The 27855-nt window shown below is 41.0% G+C and overlaps 1 protein-coding gene across 1 annotated transcript in view; it reads right to left on the reverse strand.

Annotated features, from left to right (window-relative positions):
• The window catches only part of ACVR1B (activin A receptor type 1B), a 46075-nt gene that overhangs the window by 12326 nt on the left and 5894 nt on the right, over positions 1 to 27855 (reverse strand). The window contains exons 2-4 of the mRNA XM_032209968.1: positions 8372 to 8611; positions 6004 to 6252; positions 1577 to 1807 (exon numbers count right to left, since the gene is read on the reverse strand). Coding sequence (XP_032065859.1) covers positions 1577 to 1807; positions 6004 to 6252; positions 8372 to 8611 — 720 coding nt within the window. The remainder of the gene's footprint in view (positions 1 to 1576; positions 1808 to 6003; positions 6253 to 8371; positions 8612 to 27855) is intronic.

A 27855-nucleotide genomic window follows, 5' to 3' on the forward strand; every position in this document is an offset into this window, starting at 1 on the left:
TCTCCACAGAATAGTGATTGCAGACTGCTTTTGTGTCTATAAAAGGCACATCGTAAAAGCAGAGAATAATGCTTAGGGGATAGAAATATAAAAGCTGATTCTGAGTTAGCCAGTCTTTGCTCCATTAGAAGGCAGTTAAAAACTAATGTGCAGGAATGTTGTCATTTCATACAGCATTAGATTATTGAAGCTTGAAGAGCTTCAAAATAATGTTCTTTTCTGGATACTTTTATAGATGTTAACTGTGCCTCACAGCATACACTTAGATGTAATTAGATTGCCAAGTTATTTTAATATTGTTCAGTCTTGAATTCATCACACAATGAACATTGTAAATAACTGATAACCAAGCAGATATTCAGAGGTGTTTCAAGATAAACTTAACAAATTTGCATGAACTGCAAAAGATCAGATCAATTTCTCAATTTTGGTTTCTGTTTTTTGACAGAATATGTTTCTAGGTAACATATCTAACCCTAACCCTAAACTTAACCCTCAGCCATTTCTTCCTGTTGTCAATATGTATTCCCTCTTGCTTTTAAATCTGACACTGTTCCTTTTTTCTTCAATATTTACATCCCCACTTCTTAAAGGTAAAGGTTCTCCTCGTATGTATGTATGTATGTATGTGTATATATATGTATATATATATATATATACACACACACACACACACACACACACACACACACATACATATATATATACACACACACTAGATGTTCCCGACTCTAGGGTGCGGTGCTCATCTCAGTTTCAAAGCCGAAGAGCCAGAGCTGTCTGAAGACGTCTCCGTGGTCATGTGGCTGGCATGACTAAATGCCAAAGGTGCATGGAATGCTGTTATCTTCCCATCAAAGGTGGTTCCTATTTTTCTACCTGCATTTTTATGTGCTTTCGAACTGCTAGGTTGGTAGAAATTGAGACAAGTAACGGGAGCTCACTCCATTACATGGCACTAGGGATTCAAACCACCAACCTGCCAACCTTTCTGATCCACAAGCTCAGCATCTTAGCCACTGAGGCACCATGTCCCCACTTAAGTAAATGTAAATTTTTATTTCTATCCAAGCTCCTCTCCCCCAAAATTGCCTGTCAAAACTCTGTTACTATTTCTAGATAGTAACCTATTAATTGGGTTTTAATTCAAAGCAGCATATAATAGCTATTGCTATATCATTAATATACAATAATTGAATTTAAAATCACATTTAGTTGTGGTTTTGAACACTGCTGTAAACAGTTCAGAGTGAAGCCCATGAACAAGCAAAGGTAACAATTGTGTTTCTGCCTTTTTTAATTTTAAAACTGTTTTGCCATACTCTGCAGATTGGTAAGAAGTATGGATAGGGAAAACGTGGAATAAACCAAGAAGCCACAAGCCTCAAAGCATATTCACAGATCATGCTAAGAGACAAGTCTTAATTTCAAGGTGATCTCTTTTGTAGTACATGCTGAATCACATTTAAAAAAAAGGAAAATTAGATTTAAGTATGAACCTATCATACATTAATATTAGGCTTCAAAGGCAATTGAAGCATTTGTTTGTTTACTGGAGCATCAAAGCAAAAAATACCTTTGTTGTCTGCAGCAATAAATCCCAGAATGTTCTCATGACGCAACATGACTGTTTGATAGATTTCAGCTTCTCTAAACCATGATCGCTCTTCCCGTGATGAGAAAATTTTCACAGCTACATCACCACCACGCCATCGACCACGCCACACTTCCCCAAAGCGACCTTTGCCAATGATTTCCTGGAGGACAATTGTTCGAGCCACAGTACGTTGGACAAACAGTGGTAAGCCTGAAAGCAGAGAATGAAGGATGAAAATAGACACAAAGCAGAAGACAATGACAAGAACAGTAAGCTCCCCATGATTTTATTATCTTTCAAGTACACATACATCTGATATAATTATACCAGATGTCAATGTGACATTCCCCCCCCCATGGGAATATTCACACTACTCAGGTAACCCCGAAGACACACATAAATCTCCAAGTGGCCTCAATGACTCTCTAAAAGGATGCAAATGACCCACAAGGAGTATAAATCCTTCCATTCCCTACCATCCAATCAGAGCTGAAGAAGATTCTTGGATGAGAAACAAAACGTCTTAAGAAAAAGAAGAAAGTCCAGTTGACCTTTGAAAAAGCACCCTTGGGAGTTAAAAAATAATTCTAAGATATTTTTGAAATGAATTGGTATCTATGTATGTTAGTTCGAGTGTCTGTTTTTTTTCAGGCACGCCATACCTTCAAACTTGATGTAAGCCCTACCTCTTTATTCAACTCATACCTTTCCCTTTATATTTATTTTTAGACACTAGATGGTGCTATTGACTAGAGTGCACAGATCAACTGGATTTATAAGTAGTACTAGCACTAAGACTTATATACCGCTTCACAATGCTTTATAGTTATCTCTAAGTGGCTTACAGAGCTTCAGCATATTGCTCCCAACTCATTTTATCCACCTCAGAAGGATGGAAGGCTGAGTCAATCTTGAGCGGGTGAGAACTGAACAGAATTAGCCTGCAATACTGCATTCTAACCACTGCGCCACCACAGCTCTTAAAAAATCAGTTTATCACTGACTGGCTCATAAAAAATCACAGCATTTGGACCTGAAGAATTGGAATTCTTTAGGACTATGTTTGAAGAATTTACAATAAAAGTGACACAATCTATAGAAATTACATTTGAGATGCTGGAAAAATATTTGGACAATAAATTGAATAAAATTACTGGCGAAGTTAAACAAGTGAATGACAAAATGGACTTTCTGGAAATAGAATGGGGCCTAGAGATGCTTAGCTGGATAGAAGACTAGATAATATTACGTTAATTAAACATAGAGAGAAAGATTTTTAATACTTAGAGCTATTCCAGAAAGCCCTGATAAAAGTATAAGAAAGGCAGTAGTAAATACAAAACGAAGATGTTCGTTAAAAAAAATGAGTGTACAAGATCAAGAGAAAAACACTGGTTTTAAAATCAAGATGAATGTCAAACATTTGGGGAATACATTGACTAACATGAATTGCATGCTGTTTCAAAATAACAATGGGAAAGTGTGGAATGACATTAAAAAAAAATTGAGATGTGACAAATACAGCTATTCTTGTTGGGTATAATTTCTGTAATTAAGATGAATTTTTACCCAGGATGCTATTTTTGTTTCAGACAATACTGATATTAATATTTATTAAAATGGTAAAAGATTTTCCCTGCCAGTCGGGCCTGATTCTAGGGGACAGTGCTCATCTCCCATTCATAGCCTAAAAGCCAGCATTATCCAAAGATGCTTCTGTGGTCATGTGGCTGCCATGACTATACGCAGAGGCACACAGAACATCTTACTTCCCACCAAATTGGTATCTTTTATCTACGTGTCTATGTGCTTTTGAATGCAAGGTGGGCAGGAGCCGGGGCGAATATCTCCATCATGAGTACTTAGGTCTCAAATTGTCAGCTTTCTGGTTGACAAGCCCAGGGTCTTAACTGCTTGATCACTGCACACTGCACACAGACACACCCTATCACTTTATCAGGCATGTCAAATTAAGGGTTTGGGAAAGGTATAACCAAAGAATGACTCCCCTAAAATTCCTCTATTGTTGTACCTCAAGAAGTCTTTTTCAAAACAGAAATGATAGTTACATGAAACTGGTTGACTTATCTAAATTAAATTCAAGAGAAGAATTGATAGAGGAAGTTCATACCCGAGAGTGCTTATGCTCAGTGATAAAAAAAAGTTTAAATAGGATAAAAATTATGATTTTACAAATGAGAAACCTGACTTTGAACTAGATTAATGATGAATGTGCTGTTGCTAAGATGTATAAACTTAATAAAGGTTTATATGGAAGTTGACTAGATTAAAGATTGTAATGGACAAAACAGTTTGGATACAATGCAATGTTTGATCAGTGGGGGAAATATGTGGAGTCAAGGATTGAAATTACATTGATTGGATGCTGAAAAGAAAAATAAAATCCAGAATATTTTTTTTCATGTTTAATGTTGGATGTTTGAGTCTTTTTTCTTTTTGTCCACATGTTGTTGTTACTGTTGGATATTTGTTTCTTCCTGTTTCTTATTTTATTTTCATTGATAAAACATGCCGGTAATAAATATATACACGAAATTACATTAAAGTATAATTTGAAAGAGAATTTATAGAAAATAATGTATCACTGGTATTTAAGACTGGATAAATTATCAAAGGTATATAAATATATGTTGGAAATGCAATCAGTGTGAAGGCACTTTTTATTATTTTTATTAGACTTATAAGAAATCTAAGAAATATTGGGATCAGATTATGTACTTAAATTCAGATAATTCTTAAAATAAATATACAATTGAAATAAGACATTTTCTTTTTAGGTTTGATGGACAAACTGAAAGAAAACATAACTTTGGTTTTTATGTAAGATAACAGCAAAACTGTTGCTTGCACAGAGGTGGCAAGGTTTACAAATTCTTACAACAGAAGAACAGACAGTAAAATTAATGGAATTGAAGGAAATGGCAAAATTGACTTTGATCAAAGAGGAGTTTCTAGCTTTCTAGCCAAGGTGGCGCAGTGGTTAAATGCAGCACTGCAGGCTACTGCTAGATCAGCAGGTCAGCGGTTCAAATCTCACCGGCTCAGGGTTGACTCAGCCTTCCATCCTTCCGAGATGGGTAAAATGAGGACCCAGATTGTTGGGGGCAATATGCTGACTCTCTGTAAACCGCTTAGAGAGGCCTGAAAGGCCTATGAAGCGGTATATAAGTCTACTGCTATTTGGAAACCACTTTAGGATTTTTTACTTGAAACTGAAAGAAATAAAATTATTATTTTGGGATTTGATGATTATAACTGTTTATAATTATGGAAGTACAGTGTATTATGGTGAAATTTAGAGTAAAAGGTTACTATATTTTATATTTGTAGCTATATCAAAGAAAGCCAGAAGCTATTCTCTTCTGTGTTTTTTTATATTTTGACCTCCTCTATTCTTAATTTTTCTTGACTCTACCATTATCTATATTAATGCTTGGTTCTTTCGTATTTTCTCATTTATTGAAACGTAATAGTTTTGTAAAAAGAATAATATTGTTATTAATTACTAATATTTCATCTTGTTTGTTAGCATTCTTATCACTAACTTCAGTAGAATCAGTCCTTATTAGAACACTATATATCTCCTTGATTTCAAATACCGTATTTTTCGGAGTATAAGACACACCAAGATTTTGAAGAGGCAAATTAAAAAAAAAGTTTTTGCTCTCTGCAGACCCCCTCCAAAAACAGCTCATTTTTCGCAAAAATGAACCCATTTCTTTAAAAAAAAAAAAAAAAAAAAAGCATGAATAGTCTTTAGGAGGCTTGTAGAGTGCTCTGGGGGGGGGGGATGAGCAAAAAACGGCCCGTTTTTGGTGAAAACAGCCCCCCCTTTCCCCTTCCCCAAAAGGGCATGCATAGCCTTTAGGAGGCTTATAGAGTGCTCCTGGGGGCTGGGGGTGTGTGTAATATTTTTGCTCATTTCTGCCCTCCCCAGGCCCCAGGAGCACTCTGAAAGCCTCCCAAAGGCTTTGCACGGCCATTTTGGAGAAGGGGGCGGGGTTTCAGGAGGCAAAATATGCTGTATTCAGTGTATAAAACGCACCCAGATTTTCAGCCTCTTTTTTTGAAGGAAAAAGGTGAGTCTTATACTCTGAAAAATACGGTAGTTACCTGTAGCTCTGTATAACTTATTTAAAGGAAGCATGAACTATATGCTTTGGGGACAAATAATTTATTCCGAAGTGTATTTTTAGTTTTTAATACAGCTGCAGTATGTGGCAAACACTCAGTACAAATAAAACATTGGGTAGCCATTTAGGTGGAAGTTGTTCAAAAAACACTAGGAGCCTTGGGTATTCTTAGGTTAACAATACAAATTATTTATGTATTGAAGTTTATAATAAAATAAAGCTAAACATCTTTGCATAAAAGACACATTATACCTGAGCCAGAGCCAGAAGTAGACAAATCATAGACTAGATCTTGCAGAGTCTTATCCTTGGACAGACACATCTCACAAGATGGATCCTCCATGTCCAATCGCTGACGATTATGGTAGCCACGTGGATGGTGATGGAAGACAAAAACTACTATAATCATAATGATGAACACAAGAAAGACTGGTCCTGCAATGACAGCTACCAGCTCCACAGGCCCCCAGATTGAAGAAGTTTCATTATCCTTCCAATGTCCTGGAGAGGGAAGACAAGAAAGAAAAGCCTCAAATTCAAAACCACTATATAGCTAAGGATTAAAAAAAAACCAAGAGGTCTACATTTAATAGATTTGAAGGCATACAATTGAAAAGTAAGGGTAAACACTTAAAGGCATTGACAGTGGCTTGGAGTCTCAGGGATGTATGAACTATAATTAAATCAGAAACATTTATTTTTACTGATTAAAAATAAAAGCTTGTAAATTACACCAAAAGCATAAAAAGTGGAAATAGATATTTCTGTTATTCCCCCGTTGTTGTTGCATCAAAAACAAGAAATTGGGATTCATGTTCATAACATGAAATTTCTGCTTAGCATTACATATAAACAACTGCAAACAACAAAGATCAAATAAGCTGAAATAATGTTTTTAATAATTTAAAAGTTTCTCCCTATCATTTCCCCATATTGCTAATAAACAGAACATTGTCTCAAAATAAGAAAATGGACCTTTCTTCTTTCATGGTCCTATATTCCTGTTGAAAGTTAACACTATTATTTGATCACTGAAACTAATTCTTCTCACTGCTTTTATTTAATATATATGAAGATATACCCTCATATAATAAAAGCAATACCTCCCAAAGATTGAGTACCTCTAGTGGGAACATATTTGTCAGTGGAGACTTTTTGATAATATAGCTTATGGAAAGAGAATTAAGCTTACATCACCTTGAGTGTTCAATTCGGAAGACAAAAGACTCCACTATACTTCCAAAGATTATTGCAATAGTATTAAGCATTACTTTCAATGTTCCATTTCAACTTCCCTAACTGATTAAGGAATAATTTTGTGAAATGTTTTATTGAGCATACAGTATATTAGTAATTTTTGTTAAAGATTTCCATATATTCTAAATACAGATTATTTTTCTGAAATCACTCATGCAGTCTTAACCTCTAGCTAAAAATAAGTATACTGCACTATAATGTATTGCCAGAAGGGGGAGTCAAACCCTTCTCCAACTATATTTCTTTATGGTACTTGAGACTGATAGTATTGCCATAGAACTTAATATTGTAACCTAGCTAATGAATAGGATTTTTAAAAACCTGCCTGTGATTTTATAATATGTTGGAAAGTGACATTTAATTAGAAGTTCAACTGATTATTTCATATGGCTGTACTTTCACCAATTTTTATTAGTTTTGGTACAAAATGATACCATAAACAGATGCAGTAATATACTTTTCCAAATAGCCCCTTAAACATTAAATACAAGTCCAGCTTTTAAAATGCAATCTTCATTAACATAAATCCAGTTCTAATATCTCAGGTTAATTGGATATTTCCCGAGAATCCAGGGATTATTATTTTTTTTTTTTTTTAAAAATTGCAGACAAACTCTTATGGAAAAAAATTAAAATACATTTATGTTGTTGATACTTTTTAAAAAATTCAGCTGCTTTACTGTGCTTTTTATCTAAGACACTGTAAACCATCCAAGTCACTTGGGTGAAATGAGTGGTGTAAAAATTTTAAATAATTATATAAAATAATGAATGCCATTTGGGAGTATCCAGGAAGGGAGCTTTTTCTTTTTCATTGACCTATTGTCGGAATATAGTTCCTAGAGATTAAATTGGCTCTGGACCCTATCAACAGGGGGGGATTCTTCGTTCAGACCGGTTCAGGTGAACCGGTAGCTCTGACCATCAGCTGGGAGCGAACAGATTCGCTCCAATGATGAAGTGGGCCTGCTTGCACCTGCACTTAGCTCATCTATATCTTCTTAGCTGAGTCGCACTGCAGAATGGATCACTGCGCCTCAGATGTTTTTTCTGCCCAGCAGTAATGGGGAAGGTACTTTTTCTCAAAAGTGTGCACAAATGTGCAGCGCACATGCAAGATAAGCTTCTATTTTTATTTTTTCTTCTTAATTAATTAAATGTATATGCATTCTTTTAACACTCTTAGTGGTCCAGAGCCATGAATTTGAGTTGGGAAGCTATTTAAATTGAATAAATAGATAAATAATAACTAAATAACTACCAGGATATATTGAGGTTGATATAGCTACAGCATAAAAATAATCAGGCTTGCTTTAATTGCCTATAAAGACTCACAGAACATTCTCATAATCACTGTACTTACCACTGGGTACCATAAGATCAATTTTGTTGCAGTAGTCAAAGTAGCAACAATGTGTGTTGCGTACAGCTTCTGAACTAAGGCAGAAAAATGGTTTTCCAGCAGGAATCAACTTTACTTCAGGAATACATGTCCGGGTGTGATGCTTCATTCCATTCACATTTGTTATGGAGACCATACAGGCGCCATCTGTTTCGCATGTGGCATTGGCTTGATTGCAGTCAGAGCACAAACATAATAAAGCTGGAGTAAGGAGAAAAATAATTCTGTGTGACAAACTACTTATGAGAAGGATTAATTGGAATTGTATTACCTTTGAAATGAACATATATTATTTCAAGGTTTAACTGAGCCATTAGCAGTTTAAAGTAATACAAATGACATTTGCAAAATATTTTTGAACAAAATTAGGTCAATATTATGTGAACAATGTTTTTATTCCACAGGCTTCCTCTCTGTGAGAAGCCTATAGAACAAAATAATTAATGTCTACTTGGTATAGTTCTGATGTTTAAATGTCCCCATGGAATAACACAAGCCCATTTCTCTTATGCACAGCTGCTTTCTACAGAATGCAGATTCATATTTCAAGGTTATTCTGTCAATTCAGTTTTGAAGGAAATCTGATATTAGAAGTAGGTACTAAATTTCTTTACACTTGATCTACAAAACAAAATATTTTTGAATAACGCAAAGATATTCCATCTATTGCAATGAAGGACCAACACTATTAAAAATCCTATGTTGGACAAAGGCCAGTAATACATTTATTTCAGCACTGTTTCTGCTCCATCTGACTTTTTAAAGATTGAAAGCATCAAGTCTATAGATGCAGTTCTGTTTGTGGCAAGTGAGCTGAATTTTAATAGGAATAATGAAAATCTACTGTAATGAACATGCAAAATAACTTCCACTGAACTTGTCTTGAAAAGAGAAGGTTCAAACATTGGTGTGAATATCAATGACCAATCAGGATTCAAACTGAACATCTGAAATGAAAGATTCAGCAATTAGTCTCTCACCATCTAGAAAAACGTTATCTAAGGCAACCATCAATTCTCTAGAACAAAAATAAATTTCCTTCTTTTAAAAATGATGAATGCTATATGCAGACAAATTAATATATTTTAATAATTAATTTGCAAATACATGAAATATTTAAGCAAAATAAACAAACACAGCAGTATTTTCTTCCCTCTCTCTATTTTACTGGGGCTAAAGAACAAAGAAAAATGCTGTAGATTCAAGCTTGTTTTGTGAAGTGGCAGAAAGAAACAAAGAGCTATCCAATCCTGAAATAATGGAAATTCCAGCCAGTTTTGCCTCTAGCTTTTTCACAACTATCTGTAACTTATACTATGTTTCATGTGACTTTACTTATGTGACAAAGGCTTCCCTTAGAAAGATAAACAAAGTCAGGTCTATTTGGTATTTGGATGAAAGATCACCAGGAAATCTTAGTCCTGTAGGCTATCATGAAAAGTAAAAAAAAAACATCCTGGAAGAAGGCAATGGCAAGGCATTTCCATACTATTGTGGGAGGGGAGGGGGGAAGCTACATACATAATCAGCAGTCAAGATCAGTTCAAGACAGATTTCACTTGATTTACTATAGATTAATTATGTGAGAAAGAATGGTCATTGCAACTGAAAATTTAGCCTGCCCCAGTGGTGGATTTCTAATTTTTTTACCACCGGTTTGCTTGTGCTCGTGAAGCTTCCGCGCATGGGCAGAGCCTCCCGCCACCGCTACTACCGGTTCACCAAATCTGGGCTGAACTGGGAACAACCCACCTCCGGCCTGTCCTGAATATACTAGGTATTCTAGAATAAACCCTATTCTATCAATGTACTAATATTGATGTTAGCTTATTTTACAGAGCATGACTAAAGATTTATTTGGTTGGGGCCAAATCTGAATGGTTTACTAAAGCACTACTTAAAATACTTAAAAATTCTTACTTTTCTTCTGTCTTCTCAAACACCAGTATTCTCCTATATTTTAGTTTCTTCCAACTGTACTTATATCTTAACTGACCAAATTATGCTTAGTAACCATTTCAAATTGTACACCACAAAACCACTTTAATCCACAGTTTGAGGTTAACAACAATCATAATTTGCTTAATTCAATGCCTTAGCAAATGGTGGTTAGATAAAAACAGGTTATGAAATTGATGTATTAAAGAGAAAACAAAATGTATCCTATACCACAGTGATGGCTAACCTTTTTGTCATCATGTGCTGAGAGCGTGCACGTGCATGCAACGTCACATGCGCATGTGCCCACACCCATAATGCAATGTGTGTGCAACACCACCCTGCATGTGCGCCTCCCCTCCGCGCATGCGCCCCCACCCTATTTTGGGCCCAGAAGGCTTCCCTGCCACCTCCTGGGACCAAAAATGGGGGTGCCATGTTCCCCCTGCCCTCCCTGCACATGTGTCTCCAGCATGCCCCCTGCCCCCCATGTATGTGCGGCAGAGACCCTAAAATCACCTTGCTGGTGGAAGGCACGGCACATGTGCGGTGGAGCTTAGTTGGGGTGACGGCTCACGTGCTGACTGCTCTGTGTGCCACCTGAGGCATGCGTGCTATAGGTTCGCCATCATGGCTATAGTATGTGGTTTAGAGAAGTGAATACAATATCTGAACAGTATGAGAAAAATCTTTAAATACTAAAATACAATCTCTATAAAGTTATTTGTAAGCCCCATTATGTTTAGAAGGATTACTGTTTTCTTAATAAATATGCATGTAAATATAACTCAAAACATTTATGTATGGATATTATTATTTACATGTCTCAGAAAATGGTAGCAGTTGGCTAACCTTTTCTGGGTTTGGTAGCTAAGTAAGTTCAGGCTTGATTAATACTTGGATAGGAAACTATCAGGAAATATCAAGGTTGTCAACTAAAATGGAAAGTTTTTAGAAGAAAAATTCAGCAGATGGCATTGACAAACAATTTCCAGACTGTTATTTATAAAATTACATGAACATATCTATGGAAGGATTAGAAGTCAAGCATAATTCAAGGACATTTTTATTATCTATATCTGTACTCCAATTTAACTTCTTCAGACATTAGTAAGTCATAACAGCTATTACAGAGAGCCAGTTTGGACAGTGGTCAAGGTACCAAGCTAGAAACCTGAAAACCATGAGCTCTAGTTGTGCCTTGGTCATGAAGCTGGATAATCTTGGGTGATTTTCCCAGCCCTGGGAAACAGGCAATTGCAAATCATTTCCGGAAAAACCTTGCCAAGAAAATTGCAGATACTTATCCAGGAGGCAACAATGACTGGAGGGCACCCCAAATAACAAAGAAAAAGTCTACAGGTAGTCCTCAACTTACAACAGTTCATTTAGTGACCAAAGTTACAACACTGCAAAAAGTGACTTATGACCATTTTTCACACTTACAACCGTTGCAGTATCTCCATAGTCACATGATCAAAATTGAGATGCTTGCAGTGTCCCAGGGTCATGTGATCCCTTTGTGTGACCTTCTGACGAGCAAAGTCAATGGGAAAGCCACATTCACTTAATAAACATGATACTAAACTTAACAACTGAAGAGATTCACTTAACAACTGTGGCAAGAAAGGTCGTAAAATGGGACAAAATTCACTTAACAAGTGTTTCACTTAGCAACAAAAATGCTGGGTTGTAAGTCAAGTGCTAGCTGTACAAGCAAAATATCACCAATTATAACTTAAAGTATGATATTCCTCTTGTTACAAAATCTCATGTAAAGCGAACTAAATTGCAAAAATTGGTACCATTCTCTCTCCCTCATAATACAAATCTATTTGTGAGGGAGGAAGAATTGTTAACAAGTTATAGAGAAGAAGAGGAATTTTACAGGAGAATTATAAGAGGGCTGCTTGATCTTTCTATATCCAGTTCTCCCATCTAAATGATATTGCTACTAGATATTGTGATAACTTCCAGCTTTCCTCAAAAACAGAAAATGAATCCGAATGAAATAACACTACTTAATGGCAGGAGAAGAAAAAAATTGCAGAAAATATTAATATGCACAGGAATAATTAATCCCCCCTCTGCCAATCGTTCCATGTCAGGAAAATCAGACTTGGGAACAAATATTTGTCAACACTGCACATAATTTCAGTTCAAATGTTGTGTGATGTCACTTGCTATGTCACTGGAAAACAACTACATTCTGCTTTTTAATCAAACACAAAGCAGCTATCAAATTTCACCTTTACAGCTTTTGAGCAAAAACCATTCCTCTGTCAAGGTACACGGAAAAAGGGTGTTGGTACTTACCTGATACGCCTCTTCTCATAGTGGGGGGAGGAGTATCCAGAATGGGTTGACCTTATCCTCTCATGATTGGATTGAGTCAGATAAGCTCTTTGGGCAACGCCCCCTGGCACCAGGTATTCCCCAGTTTTATTGACGAAGAGCTCTATCTGACTCGTTGCACCATTCACTCCAGACTCTTAATTCAGTTCTTAGCTTTTATTGTCTTCAACATCAATATTTATATAACTTCATAAACAATGAACATAACACTTAGTCGTACAAACATAGTCATGGAGGGACTGGATACTCTTCCCCCCACTATGAGAAGAGGCGTATCAGGTAAGTACCAACACCCTTTCTCCATAGTGAGGGGGGAGGAGTATCCAGAATGGGACATACCAAAGCCTGAGACCCCTGAGGCCCCATGTCCCCCACTCAAGCCTGTTGAGGTGTGGGCCCCGCCCTGTGAATCGCCTGCAACACCCTGTAGCCAAACGAGGCTTCTGCCGAGGCAAAGGAGTCCAGCTTATAGTTCCTAACAAAGGGAGAGGGGGAAGCCCACATGGCTGCCCTGCAGATTTCGGCCAGGGATGCCTGCGTGGCCCAGGCCATGGATATGGCTGCGCTCCGCATGGAGTGAGCTGTGATATGATTTGGTGTCTGTAAGCCCTGCAATTGGTATGCAGCGGCAATGCAGGTTCGCAACCACTTGCCTATAGTGGTGGAAGTTACCTTGTTACCGAGGGACCCTGGTTGGAAGGAGACAAACAGAGCTTCGGATTTCCTGTTTGGCCTGGTTTTCCTGAGGTAAATCCTCATACCTCTTTACGTCCAGAGTGTGCCACTTCTTCTCCAACGGGTGAGAAGGGTCTGGACAGAAGTTGGGCAAAATCAGTTCCTGGGCTCGATGGAAGCAGGAGCACACCTTGGGGATGAAGAACGAATCCAGTTGTAACACCACCCTGTCTTGGTGGAAGATGCAGAGATCCTCCCTGGTGGACAGCGCTTGCCATTCGGATATCCGCCTGGCGGAGGTGATGGCCACCAGGAACTTCAGAGTCAGGAACTTAAGGGAAATGGAGCGCCTGTTAGAGCGTCCAATACCCTGTGTAAGTCCCAGGAAGGGTATCTATGTACCGTGGGTGGTTTGAGATTGGAAGCCCCCTTAAGGAATTGCCTGACCATGGGGTGGTGCGTCAAACTCTGGTTTCTGCCACACAGAAGAACTGATAAGATGGCTGAAACCTGTCTCTTAATTGTGTTAGGAGCTAACCCTCTATCCAGGCCCACCTGAGGAAGTCCAGAACCTGTGGCACCGTAGCCTGGATAGGATTGTACCCCTGGGAGTTACACCAAGAGTCAAAGGCCCGCCACGTGGAGCCGTAGATGCGCTCCGTGGAGGGCTTGCGGGAAGCCTGGATAGTCCTTATCACCCTGGGGGAAAAGAGGTCTTTCCTCAGGATGCTCTGCTCAATCGCCAAGCGGTCAACTGGAGCCATTGAGGATCTAGGTGCTCCAGCGACCCCAGGCTGAGGGATATCCTCTCCTGGGGGATTCTCCAGGGCCTCTCTACAGACAGAGACTGGAGATCTGCAAACCACGGCCTCCGGGGCCAGTGAGGAGCCAACAGAACCACTTCCGCCCACTCCTGAAGGACCTTCTGTATGATCCTGGGGATCAGGGGCAAGGGAGGAAAGGCATACAGAAGACCCCTGGGCCATGGACTTCGCAGAGCGTCTGTCCCTTCCAACCCCCGTGTCTGGTACCTGGAGAAGAACCTCGGGAACTGGGTGTTGAGGGGTGTGGCGAACAGATCGACCTCCGGGCACCCGAAGCGCTTGGCCACCTCCTTGAAGATTGCCGGCTGCAGCCTCCACCTCAGCCCGGGTTGTCCACCTCAGCCCGGCTGAGCCAGTCGGCCCTGGTGTTGTCCACCCCCACTATGTGTTCTGCCCTCAAAGACCGGAGGTTCCTTTCGGCCCACTGTCCCACACGTTTGGCCTCCTTCATGAGGGCCCTTGATCTGGTCCCCTCCTGCCTGTTTATGTGGGCCTTGGTGGTGATATTGTCTGTGAGGACTAATATGTGCTGGCCCCTGACCGAGTTCTGGAAATGTAACAGGGCCAGGCGGACTGCCCTGAGCTCCAACCAGTTTATGTTGTGAGTCCCTTCTGCCCGAGTCCACTGTCCTTGCATCATCTGAGCCAGCAGATGGGCACCCCACCCGCTCACACTGGCATCCGTTGTTACCGATCTAGTGTCCAGAAAGTTTCGCCCTTCGTGATTGCTGGGGACCTCCACCAAGTCAGGGAGCGGGAGACCTCTACCGGGAGAAGTACCTTGGTCTATGGAGAGCTCATGTGCCTTCGCTGGAATGGCAAGAGGAACCATTGGAGATCTCTGGTGTGGAGGCGAGCCCACGGGATGATGCCAATGGCGGAGACCATGGTGCCAGCAGTTTAGAGAGTGGCTAAGGACACCTTGCGCTTCCTGGCTATTGAGGAGGCTAGCTGTCTAAGCGCTATCTGTCTGTCAGGCGATAAAAAAACCATGCCTGTCTGGGTGTCTATTCTGGCTCCTAGGTGAATCAGACTAGTAGAGGGGTGGAGGTAACTCTTGGCTAGGTTTAGGTTTCAGGACTGTCATGGTGACGTCTAGATCTGTAGGGCACCCCTAAAGGAAGATGCAAAAGCAGGTCATCCAGGTAACATTGGATGCGCACCGGAACCTGTCTCATGTAAGCTGCCAGCGCTGCCATTATCTTGGTGAATACCCTCGGGGCCGAAGAAAGCCTGAAGGGGAGGGCCCGGTACTGATAGTGGTGGAATGCTGCTGCCATGCATTGCTGAAATGCCTGCATCATTATCTCCTGAAAGTTGGGGGCCCCTGTGGGAGGTGTCTGGCTGGGGCCTATGCCTCCCTGAGCAGGGGGAATGCCCAAGAGGGGAAGTCCAGTAGGCAAGGCTGCCCCCACAGCAGGAGTGGTAGGGGATTGCCACCCCTGAGTAGCGCCCCAAAGTCCTGAGTTGTCTATAGGGATCCTTGCTGGCAGGGCTGGATTCTCCACTGTGCCTCCACTGGGTAAGGGAGTGCCTGGAGTGTTTCCCCCTTTGCCTGGGTTGGCCTGATGGCTGGCAGCCTTCTTGCAGAGCCTCTCTAAAGTCTTATGCCTCCTCCTCTCGTACTTAGAGGGCTTGGAAGGCTTGTGACCCCCCCCCCATCCTCTGGATCTGCTCTGGGGGAGAGGTGCTTGCTTTTACATTTAGCCTTTCCTCCCCCCCCCCCCTCGGGCAGTCTCTGGGGAAGCCACTGACCTGGATGCTTGCTCTTCTGCCCATCCGGTGGGGCTGCAGTCCATGCTTGCAGCTGCCTGGGTTTCTTCTTCCTGGTAGCTGCTGGGCGCCGCCATCTTGGACCACGTGGGTCCTCCCGGCTTCAAAATGGTGCCGCATGGCTGGCAAAAGGGGCGAGAAATTCAAAGGTACTTGCAGAGTGGCTTGTGATGCAGGGAGCTGCCACGCACCCTCTCAGCTGGATTCTTTTCCTCCTGCCTCTTCTCTGATGCCGCTGTGGCCAGGAAAGGCTTCTTCGGCTTCCTCACAATCCTCTAGCCACGTGGAGGCAGCGCGGGCACTCCGGGGCATTTGGGAAGCCCCGGTTCGTCGCTCAACCCCTGAGTGGAGTGACGGAGCACTCCAGCGACTTACAACCCTCCGCAGCTAGGGCTTGCCTCCAGGAGGGCTTGTGCCCTCTCCTCCTGCTGCCCGGCCAAGGTCTTCACTGAGTGTCTTCGGATTCACTCAGTGGCCAGGGCAGCGTGCCGCCCCAGGGGGGCTGGTGGCAGTCCCAATCCTGTAGGAGGAGGCTGTGCACAGTGCAGGGAAGCAAGATTTGACAGGTCTAAATGAATTCTCTTTAAATCCTAGTAAATTGCTGGAGATCCAGAATGTGCAACCTCTCACAATCGGATGAGTCATAAGAAACTGGGGAATACCTGGTGCCAGGGGGCGTTGCCCAAAGAGCTTATCTGACTCAATCCAATCATGAGAGGATAAGGTCAACCCATTCTGGATACTCAACCCCCCTCACTATGGAGAAATCAATCAAGCTAAATCTAAGCAGTAAGGATAAATTTAGTAATGTCAAGGAAAAAGGTGTGTGAACCTAAGAAACATAACATACTTTCTACAATAGTCAGCAGATTCTGTTTCCCAGAAGGAATAAAGAGCATGCACGTACCTGTTGGACAGCTTAATGCAAAAAATTAGATTTATCTAAACAAAGGGGGGAAATGGTTTCCCATTCCTAACAAGAGAATGCTATAAATCAAGAAGATCATAGGATTACATCATATCTCTTCACAATTCATCCTCAATAGTGTTTATTGTGGTCTTCTATATACTTTCATGAATTGTAAACACACTATGTGAAAATCTGCAGCTATGAAGTACCAGTTCATTATGGACACTGGTGTGCCTTTTACAATTTGCCTTTATATATACTGAAACAGACACATTCTTATTACTTCAAAACAATAATAAAAAAGAGTCATCACATGATTTGAAGCAATAAACTTGTTTGCCAAGTTAAGTGTTTTTTGGAAAGACAGTTGAAAGGAAATATTCTAGATACTACAAGAAGCAGTGACACAAAGAAACATACTTCTCAATATTACCACTATAGCAAAAGCTTTAGTGTAGCACCAGAGAGCCTTGATAAATCATGGGATCTTTGCAGAAAATTAGTCATCAACACAAGTAATTATTGGCTACGATTAGAATAATCTCATCTTTACACCCCCAACTTCGTTTCCCCCTCATATATCTTTAATATGTTGCAGGAAAGTGACTGCATTATCTGATAGCAAATATATCATTCATTAAATGTGGATTTTTGTGTATATAAGACAATCTACAAACTAAAGGAAAAAGTTAAACATGGCATCCTATAATAGCTTACAAAAATAAACATAAATTAATTCATCAACCTTGCAGTCTGCTACAGGGAGATATCCTTTCTATTTGGGGACTGGGGAAAAAGAAACTGAACAAATAAAATTTAGTGTTCCAAGATGGAGAGATGGTATGTGTTTCAACCACAATAAAGGAGAAATGTTATTTTATTGTGAAAAAGAATCAGACACTCCATTTAAGGTTTGGGCTCTAATGAGTTGTTAAGCTAATGTATTTCTGACAATAAGTCTGTCAAACGTTTATCGAAAATACAAAGAAAATGGATAAAACACAGTAGGCACTTCCCCCAAATTTTTGTTAAGATAAGGAGTATGTTTTTGAGCAGTTTTCCTCGTTTGGTCATAAAGTATGCTGACTCTCTATTAACTAAGAAATTAATCTTAGAGTAAGTTTAAGTGGACCATGAAAATCCAGGCTTTATTTCTTCAACCCTTGTTGGAGGAATTCCCTTGTGCGGATGGAAGAGAGGAACTTCTATGCTGGGCTGGAGAAAACAAAGTGGGGATCCCAAAGACCCAAGTTCTGCTCCTACACCTCACAAGTGTCCTCTTATGCACAGGGAGGGAAGAACAACTCCTGTGCTAGGCTGGAGAAATAAAGCTCAAGTCTCTACAATCCCTGCAAAGATCACAAAAATCTGAGCCTCCTTTCTCTAGCCCAGCACAGGAGTTCCTTTCCCCTCTGCCCCTGCCAACTGCTGAAATTCTCTTTCATACACAGAGAGGAACTTCTATACACAGAGTGGAACTGTCTGGAAGTCAGCTCTTTTCCTCCATCCACTTAATGACTGCAACTGGGAGACCAGAGTTGTGGTTATTGTGTGAAACCATCATGTAGGCATGTCACTGAATGACTGTTTTGATCAACAACCAAGTTGCCGGTTCAAACTAGTAGTAAATGACCATTGACTTACCTGAAGGGTCATTTTCTGGGTGCTACGAAGGAGAGTCCAAGCGTGGGTTAAATACATCCAATCTGCCCAGGACTGAACTGAAACTTTAAGCCACGCCCCTGGTGCTGACCATCCTGAGTTTTTTTTCAATGAAGGCGTGGAACTGTTGCTCGCTGAGAAGACCAATAACAAATCCAATTCCAAACAAGGTATGACTATATCCAAAAGGACAGTCCATAAAGTCTGCACTGAACAGTGGAGGCAGACCCCAGGGTGGGGTTGGACTTTCCTTCGCAGCGCCCAGAAAACGACCCTTCAGGTAAGTCAATGGTAGATGAGGAAACTTTGCGGCCTTGAGATGCAGGTTGAAATGAAACAAAAAGTGATTCAGAATGCTGAACACAGCTGTGCACTTGATGTACTTACGGAGAGTTCTACAGACATCGAGCATGTGCCATCTTTTCTCCTTAGGGTGTTTGAGATGCGGCCAAAAATCCGGGAGAATGACCTCCTGGGCCCGGTGGAACCAGGAGTTGATCTTAGGAATGAATGACGGGTCCAGTCGGAGGGCCACCCTGTTCGGTTGTATCATGCACAAGTCCTCGCGAACCTCTGCCAACTCTGAAGTACGCCGTGCAGAAGTGACGGCAATCAAAAAGGCGGTTTTAAACGTCAAATGCTTAAGGCTGGCAGTATGAAGCTGTTCGAATGGTGACCCAATCAGGGCCTATAAGACTACATTGAGGTCCCATGATGGGTATCTGTGGACCCCTGGGGGCCTCAGGTTGGTTGCCCCCCTCAGGAAACTACGGATAGTGGGATCACATCCAAGGGATGAGTGCTCATCTGGGGCAAGTATCATGCAGCCATCTGATGCCTGAGTGTGTTAGGCGCCAGATCCTTGTCTAGTCCATCTTGCAAATAGTCCAATATTTGTGGAACAGTAGCTGAGGTCGCTGTCACACCATGAGATGTACACCAGGTGTCGAATGATCTCCAGGTGGCATCGTAGATCCTGATCGTGGAGGGCCATCTGGATGCTTGAATGATGTGAATGACCTTGGTGGAAAGACTGCCCCTGCTCAGGAGGTCCCTCTCAAGTGTCAGATGGCTAGTTGCAGCCACTGGGGCTCCGGATGTTGAAGTGCTCCCTGGCTGAGAGAGACCTCGTGGTGGGGAATCCGCCAAGAAGGATTGACGGAGAGACTCACCAGGTCGGCGAACCAAGTTTTTCTGGGCCAGAACGGGGTTACGAGCAGGACCTCCGCTCCCTCTGACAGGATCTTCCGGATGACTCTGGGAAGAGGAGGCAATGGCGGAAATGTACACAGCAGACCCGACGACCATGGGCAGTGAAGGGCAAACGCGGTGGAACAGGTCCGGATGTAGTCGCCACTCCGAGTGGTCAACTGTGGCTCTGCTCAACCAATCCTCCTGGATGTTGTTGATTCCGGATATGTGCTCCGCCTGTATTGAGTGTAGGTGCTGCTCTGCCCACCTTCCCAGGGACTCAGCCTCTGCCATCAGCGTTGCCTCGGCTGGAGACCACCTGTCCTGCGCAATCTGGTTGTGGAGATGGGCTCCCCAGCCATAAAGACTGGCATCCGTTGTGATGGTGAGACGGTCCAGCTCTTTGAAAGGATTGCCTTTCACTAGGGTGGGAGACAGCAACCACCTGAGTGAATGACGTACCTTCGGGGAGACACGCACCAACGCCGTGGAGTTGCTTTTGTTGGCCCTCTGGTAAAGTAGAAGAAACCACTGTAGAGGCTGAGAATGAAGGCTCGCCCAAGGCACGATGGACAGGCAGGACATCATTTTCCCTAAGAGCTGGGGCAACTGCACGACCTTGGCGTAAGCGGATTGCTGCACCTGCAGGACCCGTTCCTTGAGACTCACCACTTTTTCTGGTGACAGGAATACCTGACAGTCCACAGTGTCGATGATGGCGCCTAGATGCTGTAGTCTGGTTGTCGGTTGTAGTTGAAATTTTTCTAAGTTGATGAAGAAGCCCTGGTCTTGCAGAATCCTCATCGTGTAATGCAGGTCTTGCTGGTGCGACGATGACTGGATGAAGATGTCGTCCAGGTAGCAATGAAGTCGCACTGGATGGGATCTAAGAAAGGCCGCCACCGCTGCGAGAATCTTTGTGGATGTTCTGGGGGCCGATGACAGGCTGAACGGCAAGGCCCTGTACTGGTAGTGGTGGCCTGCATAAAAGAATCTCAGGAACCTGCGGTGAGCTTTGAAATTGGGGAGGTGGAGGTATAGGCCTCTTTGAGATCTATGGAGGTTAGCATGTACCCATGCCTGATGCAGCCCAGGATTGACTGAAGGGACTGTATCTTGAACCTCCTGTAAGCTATATGATGGTTTAGCTTCTTTAGGTCGAGAATTCCCCTCCACCCCCCAGAATTTTTGGGGACTAGGAATAGAAGGGAATAGAAGCCTGTCCCTTCCTGACCTGATGGAACCGGTTCTATGGCCCTGATGTCCCTGAGATAAAGGATCTCCTGTTCCATGAGAGCCCTCTTTTTTAAAAAAATTTTTTTATTAGTTTTATTACAGAAAAAAACACAAAAAGAAAAGAATCATCTTTCATTACATCTTGTAGAAAGCGTATCCATTGGTCACAAGTACATTTCGTGCGTTCTTTCCACAATCACATATATTCCATTCAGTTTAAATTGTATATGTTAAAAATTTATATATTTTATTATCACCATACCACCATTTTCATTTTGTTAAGATTTCAAAAACACAGCGACCTGCTGGCATTTTTCCCCCCTTCCCCAAGTCTCAGTCAATCTGCCATATCTTTATAACATATTTTAAGAAAAAGAAAAAGTCAATTAGTAGGACATCTAACATTTCCTCTCTCTAACATATCTTTATTGTTATTATAGTTAACTAGGGATTATTTGCATTTTTCTCTCCTCTTCTCTCCACAGACGCAAAAAAGCAACAATCTCTAAACAACAATCTATTAATATGTGTTAACAAAATGACTATTTAAAATCTAAGACAATCTAAAGAGAAAAAGAAAAATGTTGACATTTCTAGTTGATAATCACCAAAGTATACGTTAACATTCCCTTTTATTTTTGTAGTTAAAAACAACAACAATTGTTTGCCATTTCTAATGGCAAATTAAAATTTCTAGTTGATAATCTCCAAGCTATGCACTAACATTCCCTTTTATTATTGTAATTTAGGAACAGGCACGATCTCTTGTACTGGCACCGGCTCCTCAAAGAGCCCTTCGGAAAGGTCCATAAGGTGAGGAGCTGTCTGAGCTGGGTGGTGGTGGACCCAAATGGGTCGAGGCCTTAACCTTGTTTAAAATAGTCTTGAAATTGACAAGCTTAAACAAACCAGTAAAGGCGGGTTTGTTGGAGGCCGCTCCTTCGTCCCCCGAGAACTCAGGTTCCGGTCTGGGGAGGATGTCCTCCTCCCAGTCGGAATCCTCACTGGCCAGGGAAGAATGGGGAGACTGAGGTGGATGGGCCACGGACGCCTCTTGAGAGGGATTCTGGGTCGGCAGAGGCCTGGACTTGCATGGGCGTTTGGCCCGCTACAGTATGCCTGCCTCTATGCCCTGGGAAATGGCCCTGGTTATGACATATTGCATCTCTGCTGAGAGGTTGTGACCCTGATCCTCCACAGGCCTAACCCCGGAAGGAGGTTGTGTGACCAGCTGCTGGGGCGCCAGAGGATCCACAGGAGCTGGCTCTTCCTCAAAGTCTGAAGGGCAAGCGAAGAGGTCTGCCTGGTCTGCCATTGAGGGTCCAAGGGAACCTGCCATGGCAAGGGAAGCAGTGGGAGAAAACTCCTGCCTATCATCCTCATTCTCATAAATGGGATGTTCCTGACTAGGCTGGGCTTCCAGAGAGGGTTCCCTAGGAGACACCGGCTTGGAGCCTGGGCCTGCTGTTGGGCCTTGGAAAACTGCTTCTCTAAGGCCTTCTGGCGACGGAGGATGGTCAGCATTAGAGGTGTGGTTTAAAGTTCCAATTCAGTTCTGGGCAGATTGGATGTATTTAACCCACTCTTCGATTCTCCAGAGCAGCGCCCAGGAAAATTGACAACTACCTACATATCAATGCCAGCTGCTTTCCGATGGTACTATTTTGATGGTTCAGCTATGTTGAACTATTTCTGCTTAGTCCCAATCAATTCTTTTGGGGGGAATGTTGTGAAGATGACGGTAGAGTGCCAGATTTAGAGGATCCTGAGTGAATTAGATTATTTAATATCTTCCTGTGTGGTTGCAGATCTAGGCAAGGGAGGGAAACTGGCCACTCTTGTGAGGATCCAGAGTGTAATCTGACCAGAGCAAATGTGAGTCTTTGTTTCTACCAGGCTTTCTGTGGCATTTATATACCACTGATCATACTATTCTTGAGTGCTTATTCCAATCTACTAAGGATTGGATGTTAGAGGCAATGTATTATATTATGGTTTTGTTCTTTCCTAAGCAGGAGGGTGTTGTAAGCCATTCCTGTGTGGAGTACCTCAAAGCTTGGTCCTTCTTCTTATCCTATTGGACATCTATAAGAAAGTGTTGGGAGTTATCATCTCTTAATTTGGAGTAAAGCATCATCAATGTGCTGATGATATCCTGTTAAATATCTCCAAAGACGAGATGTAGTGGAGGTTCCAAATGGGCATTTGGAGGAGTGAGGGAATGGATGGGATAAAAGAAGTTCAAACTGAATTTCAGAAACATAAACAGGCTGTTTATCCTCAAAATATATTAGATGATGATTTAATCTGGGTGATACCTATACAGTAGGCACCAGATGATAAGCATCAGCTATCACATGATTTATATGCTCTATTTGGCTTTCAGTCTGTCCTTCCTTTTGCAACACATATAATCCTGCTTAATTTGTTGAGGATTTCCCCCCTCATATGAAGGTGGAGAGTTATATAGTAGGTTCAGAAACAAGCTTATGGAACATTTAGTCCCACAAATTCAGTCTAATCTCTATTTTTATCTTTGGGACAGCAGTTAAGACAGTGGTTTGGTTGCATCTTTGGTACAAAAAGGATGATTTATTGGAACTGATTGCTTTGTTGTTTTAGTTTAAGTGATCTTTTATTAGTTATGTTGTATTCCTTTTATTATTATCTTGTATTTTAGGAATTGTATTTGTGAGCTGCTAAGAATCCCTGATTATTGTGGCATATAATATTTGGTAAAATAAATGAACAGCAATACAGTATTGCAATAAGATTTAGAAGTAATTTTCATTGTAAAAGTGAGATGCAACAACTTTAAACTCATATTGCTTTGCACCAGAACAATTTTTAAGGTGTGAGAAATATGTTAAATATACAGGAGGCTAATTCAAGAATGTAAAGCACAGCTATAAAGATTTTCTTTCCCCAGCATTTTGAATTCATTGTATTTTACTAGGTTAAAGTAATGAAAATGGTGCACTCTACATTATTAACACAGATAGATCACAGTTCATTTTTTTATGGATGGGCTATGTGAACATTCTTGTTCAAAAACATATAATTCTTTATCTTATATCTTCCCAATCGAACTATTTTTATAATAAAATGGTATTTAATTGTGTCCAATTCTTGGAGACTGCCTGCAGTCTTTGCAGTTTCTTGCCAAGTTTTTTCGGAAGTGATTTGCCACTGACTGAACATAGGCTGAGAAAGTGATTGGCCAAGGTCACCCAGTTGGATTTCTGCCTAACTTATGGTCTTCTGGTTTCTAGCCTGATGCCTTAACTACTATTCCAAACTGACTCTATGGCCAAATTTTGCTATTGGCAAATGGCACAATCTAACTAAACCATAATAAATCTCAAAAGCCAAACAATGCTGGCTATACTTGGATCAGACATCTTGTAAAGTTGTTTGATAATTTGAAAAACATATTGACTGGAAGAAAATAATGGCAAATCACTTACAAAACACCTGCAAGAACTGCATTGACGCAATCATTAAGAATAAAACTAGTCTTCAAAGTATCTTTTAGTAGATTATGGTTAATTCTGCAAATTTCATTACAAAAACATTATCAGCTCCAACACTAGTTGGTTGGCTTAACATATTTTAGAAATGTTTTAGAAAAGAGATTAAGAATTGCCTAACATTTTGTTTTACGTTATATATAAAATATGAATGTGTGAAAAAATATTCACATTTGAAAATAAATCAAGAAATAAGGTAGACTAATATGAAACAATAGAAAGCCTGAGAGACACAAAAAATGTGGTTTCTGGAAATCCATGAAGGATCAAAAGCATTAGAAATTACTGATTGTAACAGTATTACAGATTCAGACTAAAGAAGAAGGGTTTCTTCCACAGAAGAGCAATAAAACCCAAGCTGTTCCTTTTAACTAGATTTGGTAAAGTTAAATGTTTTCTGATGGCTCCATCTTTAATGACCAAGAAAACTATCCCAGTCTAGATTTCATACTGAAAATAAGATGGGGCACAAATGCAACTTAAAGTACCACTAATAATTAACCAGAGCTTTGTCTAGTAGCTAATGACTGACACTTAACAGTTCTGAAAAAAATAGTTTATAATTTGGAGAAAAAAACACATATCAACACAGTCCACATATTAGAGGTAGGTCATGTATAATTAACCACTGCATCCACAAGTACAAAAAGTCTTCTACATGGAAACAGTCTCTTAGTAATAGAAGGAATAACAAGATATCTATACAGAAATATGGTTAGCCTTCCTATTATAATTCTATAGGTAGGATTGATTAAAATAGTACCCTTTTCCTATTATTTTCTTCTTACTTTTCCTCAGAATCAAAATTACATTACGCAGATGCCAATTAAAAACAATACAGGTAGTCCTCAACTTACAACAGTCCATTTAGTGACCATTTAAAGTTACAACAGCACTGAAAAAAGTGATTTATGACTGCCTTTCACTTGCAACCATTGCAGCATCTCCATGGTCACGTGATCAAAATTTGGACGCTTGGCAATTGATTCATATTTATGACGGTTGTAGTGTCTCAGGGTCATGTGATCCCCTTTTGAGACCTTCTGATAAGCAAAGTCAATGGAAAGACCAGATTTACTTAACAACCATGATACTAACTTAACAACTGCAGATTCACTTAACAACAATGGCAAGGAAGGTCATAAAATGAGACAAAATTCACTTAACCAGTGTTTCACTTAGCAACAAAAATGTTGGGCTCAATAGTGATTGTTAGTCAAGGACTACCTGTAGACTTTCTAGAGCAGTCTTCCCATAACCTGATGATCCCCAAGCACCATGAACGCTACTTCCAACAATTAACATGCATAGAATGGAAAGTTTGCTTTATATTCCAAAACCATTTTTGAAGTATATTTGCCTACCCCAATGTATCTGGATTTTAACGGAAAGCAAGATGTTAAGCCTGCACAGAAGATAAGTGCACGAATTGGGCTTCTCCACTGGTAAGAAGCACTGGTAAGGATAATGAAAGCACCATCTGTCATCCAGGAAGAATGATCAATGAAGAAGCGGTTTCTCAAAACAAATTTTTTTTCATCTCCTTCCTTCTGCTCTATTTCTATTCGAATCTGAAGCTGCAAACAGATACCATCTTATTTTTTAATTTCTATACAACAATCTTAGGAACGTAAGAAATACTAAATAATATATATCCCAAACTGGCAATGTAATGCGAATCCTTCCTTTGTCTACAACATCTTGTACTGGCAACTACAAGAAGCAATCAGCTAAATCAGTTTCAATCCTTCCAGTGAAGAAGCGATGACCAGCAAATATCAGTTAAAAAAGCATTGGGACAATTCTGGCATTTCAAGTTCTAGGTAGTGACTGAGAATGAATCTTTTTGCATCATTAAAATCAAACTAGCAGACTCCCAATTATTACGGCTTAGGGAATGTTCATAAAACAACAGGCATGTATGAGGCAAGTATATATATATTTAACAAAATGATTCAGACTGCAGCTGAGGTTGTCTGAGCAAGTCCAACATTTATAAAAAAAACAACCCTATACAAATGCAAAAATAAAATAAAAATACTTTTTTTTCCTAGCAGTTAAATAAAGGGCAGAGGTAGAAGTCCTCAGTATATAATTTAATGTAATTAAATAAAAGAATTTTTTTCTGGTTGGATACCATAAGGAGAGATTAAGATCTTTATCTACACCTCTGATAAGATGCACTGGAAAAAAGGTGCAAGACAAGCTTGTTGTGAATTGTATTTATATCTGTTTGGCATGCTTATGTCTGACATTCTGCTGCAAGTCAGACCCAACCCCTGAAGAAGCTGTTTAAACAAGCTTAACATTAAGCTTCAGAGCCTCAGAATGAAAGCTTTGTTCTTGAACAAGAGATCTACAAGGTATGCATTTTTGCTGAAATGAACTGTACTTTAATCACAGACAGAACACAAACTTGTTATGACACAAATTTGAGTGGGGAAATAAAGGCCATTCTCACCCTTCTTCTCTTTATTTTTTTTCAATAAACAAAACAAGTGCTTTTTATTGATACATTTAAAACCATCTATCCAGTAAAAAAAAAAGTGTCTCAGTTGCATTAATTTTAAAATACCATATGGCATTTTAAATATGGTAAAGTTAAGTAAAAAATATTCAGCAAGAGTACTGTTCTGGCGGCTTGTGCTCCGAGAAACTGCCGCGTGCCTCTGCAGCTGGTTTTTACTTTTTTACTTCTTCTGCCTCCGCTAGAGGCTTTGCTCTGCCCATGGACCCCCTCAAGTGAAGTGGGCCACGTGAATAATGGTGTGGGCGTTTGGGAAGCCGTGGTTCGCTGCTCAACCCAGCTGGGAGCAACGGAGCGCTCGGCGCCCAGCAGAGTTCCCGCGGTGAGGCTCATCTTCTGGGCGGGGATCTAGTGCTGCCCTCGCTTGCTGGTGGCCAGATTCGCGCCCCGCGGTGCTTGAGGAAGCCGCAGCTTGCCACTCGACCCTGTGTGGAGCGGCGGAGCACTCTAGCACCACTGTAGCCTCTGCGGCAGGGCTTGCCTTTGGAAGGCTTGTGCCCTTTGTTTCCTGCTTGCCCGGCAGATTTCCTTTTCTGAGTGACACTTGTCTCACCCAGATGCCTGGGCAGCGTGCTGCCCCCAAGGGGGCTTTTGGCAGGCTTTCTTGCACCTTGGGGAACTGTCCAGCTTGCTTGCGGCTGCTGCTGTAGGGAGATGAATTAATCCTATTTCTTTCTTTAAAATTATTTCCAAATTATCAGAGATCCAGGATGGCAAACCGTCCAGTTGAGGGACTGAGTTGATAACTGGCGGTGCCTAGTGGACCAGGGGCATATAACAAGAGCTTATCTGACTCAGTCTAATCAACGAGAAGAAAAGGTTAA

This window comes from Thamnophis elegans, chromosome 2, assembly GCF_009769535.1.
Source record: "Thamnophis elegans isolate rThaEle1 chromosome 2, rThaEle1.pri, whole genome shotgun sequence".
In the NCBI taxonomy this organism is placed as follows: Eukaryota; Metazoa; Chordata; class Lepidosauria; order Squamata; family Colubridae; genus Thamnophis; species Thamnophis elegans.